The 10,463-nt window shown below is 42.6% G+C and overlaps 1 protein-coding gene across 2 annotated transcripts; it reads left to right on the top strand.

Moving 5' to 3' along the window:
- The first annotated feature begins 823 nt into the window (after positions 1–823).
- HK5 (histidine kinase 5) lies at positions 824–10,132 on the top strand. Of its 2 annotated transcripts, XM_087534282.1 has the most exons (14): positions 824–1,253; positions 2,190–3,072; positions 3,216–3,272; positions 3,394–3,621; positions 4,416–4,509; positions 4,606–4,812; positions 5,104–5,234; positions 5,526–5,575; positions 5,712–6,022; positions 6,140–6,243; positions 6,468–7,190; positions 7,831–8,007; positions 8,799–8,955; positions 10,001–10,132. In XM_087534282.1, the coding sequence occupies exons 2-13, from the start codon at positions 2,374–2,376 to the stop codon at positions 8,925–8,927; spliced, it is 2,910 nt and encodes a 969-aa protein (XP_087390408.1). In that variant the 5' UTR covers positions 824–1,253; positions 2,190–2,373; the 3' UTR covers positions 8,928–8,955; positions 10,001–10,132. The 2 variants fall into 2 exon arrangements, with proteins under 2 accessions (XP_087390408.1, XP_087390407.1); XM_087534281.1 differs by lacking the exon at positions 10,001–10,132 and having other exon boundaries at positions 8,799–9,225.
- The last annotated feature ends 331 nt before the right edge of the window (positions 10,133–10,463 follow it).

Raw genomic sequence — 10,463 nt, 5'->3', positions numbered from 1 at the left:
TTGGAAGTTGGCTTAAGAAATTTAATAAAAATGACAAAAAATGGTATTGACTGGCACTTCGGCCCTGCTATGGGTGATCTGGAGCTGTGGAAATGATGATATTTTTGGCAGGAAACATATAAATGACCCGATTGGGATCATCAAAAGAACGTGTAATTGGATCACTGACTGGGCTGTTTTGCAGAAAAAAGACCCAGAGGAAAAAACGTTGATGCTGGGAGCAAAACTCATCGAACATGTGACAAGTGAGGTATACAGGGCTTCGCGGGGTGGCGTTTTGGCGTGCTAAGGCTACAGATGTGATGATGCATGCTTATCAGGAATTAGAAGTAAAAAGCTGTTCCAGCTCTTGTTTTCTGCTCTCTAAGAGCTTGGTTTCTCTAATGAAAATCGGAGGAGAAACCCTCTTTTGCTCAAAAAAAAAAACTTGAGCAAGTCCAAATGAACACCCCAAGTTCACAAAACCATGTAGTGTGGCACCAAGTCAGCAACTGCCAGGGGTACAACCGTACAAGAGATAAAAAGTCAGCATCTGCCAAGCTGGTCCCACACGAACTACTGTTGAGTTCGTTTCTAGGAACCGGAGCGGAGAATGCCCGCGGCTGACAGGTGGGCCCCATCCCACAGTCGCACACGTCCTCCCCGGTTTAAAAAACTCCGCTCCTCCCTCCGCCCCCGCCCCCACCCCCGCCGCCATTTTTTAAACCCCCCCCCCCCCCCCCAACCTCGTCGTCGTCGCTTCCGCCACCGCCGGGGCGGGACGGGCGGCGACCGGATCGGCCGGGGGGGGGGGGGGGGGGGGGGGGGGGGGGGGGGGGGGAAAGAAACCCATCCGCCCCCGCGGAGGCCGTCGCCAGTTGCGCGACCCTCCCTTTCTTTTCTCCCTCCCTCCCCCTCACATGGCCCGTGGCCGCGATTCCTCCCCCGCACCCGCCCTCCCGCGGACGCCTCCGCCCCATTTTTATACTATTTCCCGGCACATGGCCGCGCCCCCCCCTCCCCCTCCCCGTCCTCGCCTCGCTCGCTGCCATTAGATCCTCCGCGAACTCCACCGCCCACACCTCCCCACCCCCCTCTGCTCCGCGTCGCCTTCCTGCATTGACCCCCCACTGCCAAGTTCCAACTCAATCTCGCGCGTCCTCTCTGCTCCTGTCCCTGTCCCTGTCCCGGCGGCCGTGCGCGTTCGGGAAGGAGGAGGAGGAGGAGGAGGGAGCCCAAGGCGTCGTCTTCGGAGCTCGCGCCCGTTGTCTCAGGTGAGTCGGGAGGCCTCCCGATCGCTGGTGCCGGTCAGGCATTCCGTCGAACGCCTAGCGGGCGTGTTGCGATTTCGTAGAGCTGCTGGGCTTCTGGTGGTGCTTGCCCACTTGGCATGTTTTTCCGTTTGATCGGGTGGTTATCTATGCTGGGGATTTGATCTAGAGTGCTGCGGCGCTGTGAGCTTTCCTTGGCATTCTGCCGAGCGGTTTGTGGGCATGGGCCGCGGAGCAGAGCAAGGTCGGATCCTACTGGGATCAGGTTTCTGACGCACGCTGTTGGTTTGGTGATTGTTTTCAGCTGTGCCTCTCTCTAGTACTGAGCTGTTTGACTTTATGAGGCATATGCTTCATTCGATTTGTAGTGACTTGGCCTATGATCCTTTGGAGAGGTCAGTTCAATTGGACGCTGTAGTTCAGATTTGCATCTGTCATATTTTCATCAGCATTGTGTTTGGTCCTGTGGTTTCTGGAGTCTTGTAGAATCTTAGATTCAGTTATGTGCCTTTTTCACTGCCATCCCATGATCCGAAAATGCTCCCCTGCTGCCTCGAAGAAAGGGGAGGTGACATCTTTACGGAATGTATGTATGGAGCTTCGTGAAAAGGAGAGCTGCATGTCTGCTTTTGTTGCCACAGCCATGAGCGTTTACTTGGTTGCCCTGAAAGCGGAATCCCTTTAGGCATTTTCTCTACCGAATTTGACTTGGATATGCGTTACCTGTTGATCATATTTTGCTCTCACTTCAAACTTGTTTCTCCAGCACATTCATAGTACTGTGCAATTCAATTTGTCAACTATTGCCATTATAGAAACTATCTAAATTTGGGCAGCTGTTGTGATGAAATTATCTTTTTTCATTTGGCACCAGGTTGCAAACTGGATGTTTTATGCAGAAAAAAGAAGTAGCTGCTGATCCTCTCTCTCTGTCTGCAGGTTGGTGGACACAAGAGTTAGTTACGCTACGACTTGCTGTTCTCAGAGCACTGGGAACGTTGAAATTTGAAGTAGAAATTAGTGTGTGTAAGCAACAGCCGGCAACAGCACATGATGGGTGCACAATGACTAAAGTTTGAGTGAGATTTCACCAGATAGCAGAAGTGCTTGATATAAAAGAAAGATGGGCGACGAGTACCAGTGCGAGTCTGATGATGAGGTAGCACCACCAATGTGGCCTAATGTAGGGGATGTAGACCAGAAGCTGTTCAAAATGGAGAAACTTGGAAAGGACCACGATGCACTCAATGATGTTGAGTTTCATGAGCAGCCTGCTCGTGCGGATCTCCACCGGCTAAAGGAAATTGCAAGCTCTGAGAAAGGCGCTTCTCAAATGCAATACTTTGTAAAGCATTGGGAATATAAGCGGGCTAGTAATGCTCTGCTTTTGAGCGAAGAGCTTGGCCGTCTCTCCCAACAGAGAAAAGAGATTGAAGAAAAGAAGCAACAAATCTTGGAGGAGCAGCGATTTCAGGATGAAAATTATTATGCTGCGAAGAGGCAAGTACCAATACTGGATGAAGTTTACAAGAATGAATGGAAGCGTCCGAGCAAAAAGACTGATGACCATTCTCGTAATCAAGAGCTTAAAATAGATGCAGAATACAACACTATTTCCTATTGGAAAGAGCGAGCGATGCGGTTAGAAGAAGCGCTTGAGGCAAGCCTGGAAAGGGAGCGTGCATTGGAGGAAAAGTTGGAGGAAGATATAAAGAATCTTCAGTCACATACACCGGTGGAGGAATTCTCTGGAATGTTAAAACGGGCTGATTACTTCTTGCATTTGGTTCTCCAAAGTGCTCCTATTGTAATTGCTCACCAGGTATGCTTTATCTAAGTTTACACCAGTTACAACTTGCTATGTACACAAGATGCTGTTCAAAGAAGGAACATGATGGAGCACTGAACATGAACTTCGATGATAGGGTATTGGTAAATGATATGTATTCTCTTTCTTGTTTACAGGATGCTGACTTGCGGTACCGTTTCATATTTAATCACTTCCCAACACTTGCTGATGAGGTAATTTAATTTTTGCTGATACCTTCACCATGCCTTCGTCGCCGACTTTTCTGCTTCATATACTGTTCACTGCTCTCACTCTATAAATTTTGACTTTGGTTAATTACAATTTATTTTTCAGGATGTTATTGGTAAAACCGACCATGAGATATTGTCAGGTGAGGGTATAGATGAGATGAATAACGTCAAGAGGGAGGTTATGGCCAAGGGTATACCAACTAAGAGAGAGTTTGTATTTAACACTCCATTGTTTGGAGCAAAGACTTTTGTGACATACATTGAACCAGTATTCAGCAAATCTGGGGAAACAATTGGTGTGAATTATGTTGCAATGGACATAACAGACCAGGTGATTTGTTGAATTTACTTCTCTCATATAGGCCTCTTCAATTCCATTTCATTCTGAATCTTGAGAATAAAAAATATTATCCGTTTCCCTTGGCTCTGGTGTGCACAGTAAAAGTCACCCTTCTTCTTGGTCTGTGAAGGATGCATACAATTGTAGCTAGAAGCCTAGAACTGCATACTAAAATTTATCTTTCATCCAGTGGCACTGCGCCTATTTCTAACTCTGTAGGAACCAGTCGCTTCTTGTAGCATTGTAGATACTCCCTCCATTTTTATATACAAGGCCACTATGGAATATACATTTTGCATCTATACAAGGCCACCAACAGTAATCGAGGCAAAATCAATGATATTTTCTCGTACTAAGAACTTGTTTAATACTTGCATGCATGCAGTCATAATGAAAGTTAGCTACTTCTCCACTCAGTTTCTTTGCATGCATGCGGAGTATTAATGATCCCAGTAAACAAGAAGAAAATCTGACTTGTAAAATATGCATTAAATTTTACATTGGTACCTGTAATCCGTGTTTGTGGCCTTTTATATAAAAATGGAGGGAGTAATTGGCATTTCTTACCAGTGGTTGGCATGTTATATTTCATGGCTAGGCTCATGATTTCAGTTTTGAAATTGCATGCGAAAACGATATTGTGCATTGGTACCTTCTTGTGAGGATTGCATAAACTATTCTTTGAGAGTAGTTTTCACATTAAATGCGTCCTTAATTAAATTGCATTTAGTACACCACATGCTGTTCTATATTTTGTTCCGCCCTTCTGATTATTTGCACTTTAGGTCAAAACAAGGGAGAAAATGGCGGATATAAGGGTGAGAGAAGCTATCCAAAAAGCCAAGGAAACAGAACTTAGCAGATCTCTGCACATTACTGGTTTGCATCTTGTAGCAGTCTAATTTACTCTAATATAATTATTGAGCTGTAAGTCAGAATTGTACACTGAATGCTTCCACTTGCATAACGTTGCAGAGGAAACTATGAGAGCAAAACAAATGCTAGCCACCATGTCCCATGAGATCAGATCTCCCCTTTCAGGGGTTCTTAGCATGGCTGAAATTCTTGCAGCTACTAAACTGGATAAAGAGCAATATCAGTTGCTAGAAGTTATGTTATCTTCTGGAGATCTTGTATTGCAATTGATCAATGACATCCTCGATCTTTCCAAAGTGGAGTCAGGTATTTAAAATGAATGTTATTTAAGGAAGATGAACCATTTATCTTCTTCTTTTCAAGTGGTTTCTAGGAGTTGCTGGATGCATTAAGTGCATTTCAATTCCCACTGTATTACTTGTAGTAAATAAGTTCAGAACAATTATCCTGAGTGAAGATAGTTTTTGAGATTTGCTCCAAACAATTATCCAAAACCGTTGGTGCATTTCATTTCGTGTTATAGTTGTTAACATATTTCTCTTTGTGCCTAAGACACTCGAAATCTGAAGTAGGTTGTTTCTGCCTTCATTACTTCAGGAGCTATGAAACTAGAGGCTACGACATTTAGACCAAGGGAAGTAGTTAAACACGTACTCCAAACTGCCGCTGCATCTCTGAAGAAGGAATTGACCCTTGAAGGGTTTATAGGAGATGATGTTCCATTGGAGGTATTGAGTAATAGCTACCTTTTCTCCCATGTTTTCTTGTCTAAAGCGTTAACGCGTCAACCTGTGCCGGACCCAGAGTCAAACTCTGATTTGTTAAGGGTGAAGACTGAATTTGGCTTTACACATTCATGTATCTGCAAATTGACTTCAGTCACCTTATGGAAGAAAATGAAGTACCTATTTATAAGTTTAAGTAGTTGCAGAGCAGTAGAGATCTTTGTCAATTTTGGGATTTCGCTTACTTAAAATGATTTCATTCGTCTCAGTTATATTTTTTCAATGTTGTTATAGGTCATTGGTGATGTGCTAAGGATTAGGCAAATTCTGACCAATTTAATCAGGTGAGCTTCCATTTCCTATATTCCTAAAGCATACCAGCCTTTAAAGAGATTGGATAAAAGTTAAATAAAACAAACATGCGCTTGGATGTAATGCAAAATATATGTCTGATATATATCTTATTTGGAACCATGACAGCAATGCAGTGAAGTTTACACATGATGGGACGGTTGGGATAAAACTTCGTCTTGTAGATAAGCAGCAAGCAGTATGTGAAATAGAAAATGGGCAACTTCATGTGAGAGCCCATCCTGCAAGCTCAGTTACTACTGCAGCAGAAAATTCTGCTGCCTCTCCAAGAAACTGTGATAAAGATGCTTCGCGTTGCTCCAGTCGTGAAGATGTTTGTCAGAATGGTGTTGTATCAAATGAAAATTTTAGGGAGTACCATGAGGGAGAAGTTGTTTGGCTTCAGTGCGATGTACATGATACTGGGATCGGAATACCAGGTTTTTCCCCATATATCTCCTTTTCCCCCATATCCCATTTCAAGGGGAAACATATAATCTCTGGGGTTTGTTTTGTCTCCTTTTCTCATGATTCTTTCAATCTATGATCACCTGCAGAGAAGGCACTGCCGTGTTTGTTCAAGAGGTATATGCAAGCCAGTACGGACCATGCAAGAAAATATGGTGGAACAGGGTTGGGCCTTGCGATCTGCAAGCAGTTGGTACGCTCTTTTTTCAGTTCCGGTTATTGAGTCATCTATAAGACAAAATTAATATACCAGTAGTTATGCATGAACTAACCACTAATACCTGAAATCACAAGAAGAAATACTTTAATGTTAGTTTTAACTAAAGCAGGTTCACAGTAACTTAATAAGTTGTGTAACTTTTCTTAGATAAGGAATAAATCATGTAACTATTCTATTGATTTTTCGCAATGATTTAGGTGGAGTTGATGGGTGGTACTCTAACTGTGGTTAGCTATGAGGATGAAGGATCAACATTCACATTCATGATACCTTGCAAAATTCCTGCAAAAGAGGAGAACAGTGATGATCCTGATGATGAGGCCAGTACTCGTAATAATCTCACTATCAATGATATAGAAGGATCTTTCGTTTTCAAGCCGAAAGTGCGCCCTTCTCTCCTGTCTTCTGGAGTTCCAATAATGAACAACACCAAGTTCTTTGGCAGCAATCTTATGGGCTATGATTCTACTAATGTAATAGAGGATCATAAACCATTCTCCAATGGTTTCATATCGACGAAAGATAATTCTGGAAAGTGTGCCCCTGCTGCTAGTCAATCAAATGGTCCAAATGTTAGCAGCATAGATGAAGAAAAAAATGATTGTTCAATGGTCTTTGAACTGAATAGTCAAGCTGAACGGGTTTCCAGTTCCCGAGCCGAGACAACATCAGTTTCAGGGGCTGGCATTCAGGAGGGAAGGAAAGCATGCAAAGCTCTTGAAGAAAAATCACTTAACAAGAAATCCAAGTGTTCTTCAAGTAGCAGCAAGGCAAAGATCCTCCTCGTCGAAGATAACAAAGTCAATATAATGGTGGCAAAATCAATGCTGGTGCCGCTGGGTCATGGAATAGACATAGTAAATAACGGACTGGAAGCAATCCGTGCAGTACAGCGCCACCAATATGATATTATCCTGATGGTATGACAAACAAAATTCTCAATTGTCTATGCTACGTGCTAGCATTAGTTTGGTTTCTCATGTTTACCTCATCCATTCATCCATATGTAGCCATCACTTCATTCTCGATTGCCTCACCTGAAAATATTTAAGTTACAAAAGTGACACTTAAAGGATGCCAAGTTTACAAAAAAAATTCAAAAAATTCAAGCCAATAGGCGCATCCTTTTCATGAACACACCACTTCAAGCACAAAAAAATGGAGCAAAAAGCTTAATCTGTTAGGTGATGGATATACATTATTCTGAACTTAAAAATAGGCAAGGGCTACTCCAATAATTGATTGAGTTGGCTCATTGCTTGGCTTGTTCTAGTGTGTTCCAAGCTTCATGGATTATCTCTTGTTGTCTACAATGATTAGTTGACCTCCTTGCTTCCTATATCATTAGTCACCATGGTCCGGTATTGATATTGTTTGATAGCGTAGCAAATTACCTTTATACTATTTGATAAATATAATATAAGTTATAAAGATGGTGCCTCATCTTGTGATATCATTACTGGTGTCAGGGCAGCCTTATGAAACCAAGTGAAATTTATATCATACAGTAGCGTTTCTTCTGCTCTTCTGTTGACAATGGTAATGACACTTTCTTGACAGGATGTTCACATGCCAGTAATGGATGGCCTACAAGCCACTAAATTGATCCGTCACTTTGAAAATACTGGCTGTTGGGACGCTTCTGTAAAGCCTGAAGACAATGAGATGATAGCCAACTCAGCTATTTCATCTGATTGTGTGCAAGACAAGAAAGGGAAGAGAGTACCTATAATTGCGGTAAGCTTACTTAAACAATTCCAAATTCATGTTTAATAGTATCTGTGTCTCACCTTTGTTCCCATGTTGCTTCATGATTGTCTGTTTTTGTGATCATACATTCATGTGCAAAATGACATGCAGTTGGGTGCGTAGTGGAGAAAAATATTCATATGCAAAATAGAAATTTCAATGCTTTGAGTGCTCATATTTAGAGTAAAAAGTAAAATATGCCCCTGCATCTAATATTTCAAATGTTCATGTTATCTCTGCCTTGCTTTGTAAGACAAGTGCCCAAACTACGCGCAATCACATTACCTGTATCTAATATTTAAGAATAAGTTGTATTTTCTGTACAACTACAGTGCTATAATTGGAAATGTGTTCCTTATGCAATAACAGCTCAAATGTATGGGTGATTAGTATATACCATTTTGGTCCTTTTCTTTTTCCTCTCCAATTAATGTGGGAAATACTAGCACCTCAGCGCTACCGAAGGAGCTCTTTTGAATCTTTTCATAGCAATATCATAGACTTGCCTAGACTTTGAAAGAACGCATCGACACATTGTGAGAACAACATTTCCACTTTACTGATTAACAGTGGATGTTTTTTTCGAGCCTTTTCAGTGTGTTTCTGGCCATGAGGCTTCACATACTCTTCCATTTGGCTTTAAATGTCAATGCATGGGATTTCTTTGTGGCTCGGTTAATCCCCATATAACAATAGATAGTAGGGATTATGGACCATTACATTAAGTCGATTATTTTTGGATACTGTATAATAACCCCGAATATCATGATGCATTGCAGATGACAGCAAATTCATTCGCGGAGAGTGCTGATGAGTGCCTTGCTGCAGGCATGGATTCCTACATATCTAAGCCAATGAACTTCCAAAAAACAAAAGAGTGCCTGCAGCGCTATTTGTTGTCTCAGTAACTAACCAATTGTTGTAAAGTGTAGGAAGGTAATTTTTAGCTTAGGAAAGTTTTGTGAAGTCATATCAGTGTTTTCCTGTAAATGTTATTCCCTCGACGGATCAGAAATGCAATAGATATAGTGTTAGTGTGTCTTCCTTACTGTTGGGAGACAGACAGAGAGCTCTTTTTTAGGGAGCGGGGCCAACCTAGCCCGATTAGTAAGATCACATAGCTTACTCAAACTTTAGTTCCTCATTGACTGTATGAGACATGAACTGATATTGTGTCACCCCTGTATATATCTTATCCTTTAGCAACTAACTGTCTATTACTGCCAGTAGCTTCAGTTTTGTGATGATGTGTGGCACCAATGTATGTATTGCCGAGATATTTGTGGATTAAAGCTGTCGTCCTTTAGACGTGGAACTTATTCTGATAATATCTTGGTGAAAATAGTCACAAAGTACTTGCACAAACCGTTGTATGTCTGTAATGCTCTGTTTCTTATCTTAGTGAATGCTGTGGATAACATGGCCATGACCTTTTATGCAGTGACTTTGATTTGGTTGATATCATTATAAGTTTGGTAAGTTCTTATTCTAGAGATCGTGTCACCACATTCTTCGGATCATGCTATATATGTGCGAAAGTTTCGTACCGGTTGACATCTAGTCATGGGCCTGACTGCAAAAGTAAGGATTTAGTAATAATAACTGCAGTATCTTTAGAGATTTGTCACTAAGAAAGAACATCCAGAGATTCCTGTATCTCGGAAGCCGGCAGTAAATTCTGAGTTGGAGCACTACATAAAGCAATTTAGAAGTAGTATTAGGCAAAGATCATCATCCCCCACAAGGATAAGAAACGTGGCATGATCTTTCCCCAGATCATTGTGCTGGATCAAAGCAGCAATCACCTAATAAAACACTTTGCTTTCCTGATGCTGACCTGCACTAAGTCCAGTGTTACTTATTCCCCTTCCTGTTGGTGACAGCCGATTTGCATCAAATCTTGCTTTACTTCTCCTCTTACATGAAGCATCCTCTGTTAACTTAGTCTAATTACAGAATCAATTTTTTTCTCTTCTGGCAGGTGATCCTGGAGCTGCTGCATAAAGATTTGGCCCTGCTTATTCCTGCTCCCCGCGAGTGCTGGTGTCACTAGCAGCAGTTAAAGGCGCTCGCTGAAGGGGACCTGACAAATGCCATGGATAATGCTCCTCCCCTTTCTTCAGGTTTTGAGAAAGGGGTTTTTCCTGGGAAGTGCTGGTGCAGACTGCAGAGCAGTTGAGCACAAGGGCTGCCGTGAGTTGGAGGGGCCGATGCACCGTACTACCACCGAACAGGCTTGTGGGCGACGGCGCGGTCGCTGTCACGCGTTGTGCTTGATGCCCGGTTCGTCATCTCGATGGTGACCGGTCGTGGGAAAGAGCTGGTACAGATGAGCACAGCCATTCCTACCGGCCGGCGACGGGCGAGGTTCAGTTGCATTATGGCGCCACCATCTTCTTCAGGTACCAAAAGGGGGGCACAAGTTGATGATGATGGCATATTAA

This window comes from Triticum urartu, chromosome 7A, assembly GCF_056163025.1.
Source record: "Triticum urartu cultivar PI428250 chromosome 7A, HENAU_Tu73, whole genome shotgun sequence".
Lineage (NCBI taxonomy): Eukaryota > Viridiplantae > Streptophyta > Magnoliopsida > Poales > Poaceae > Triticum > Triticum urartu.
The sequence above is the reverse complement of the archived record's forward strand: the minus strand, read 5'-3'. Positions and strand labels throughout refer to the sequence as shown.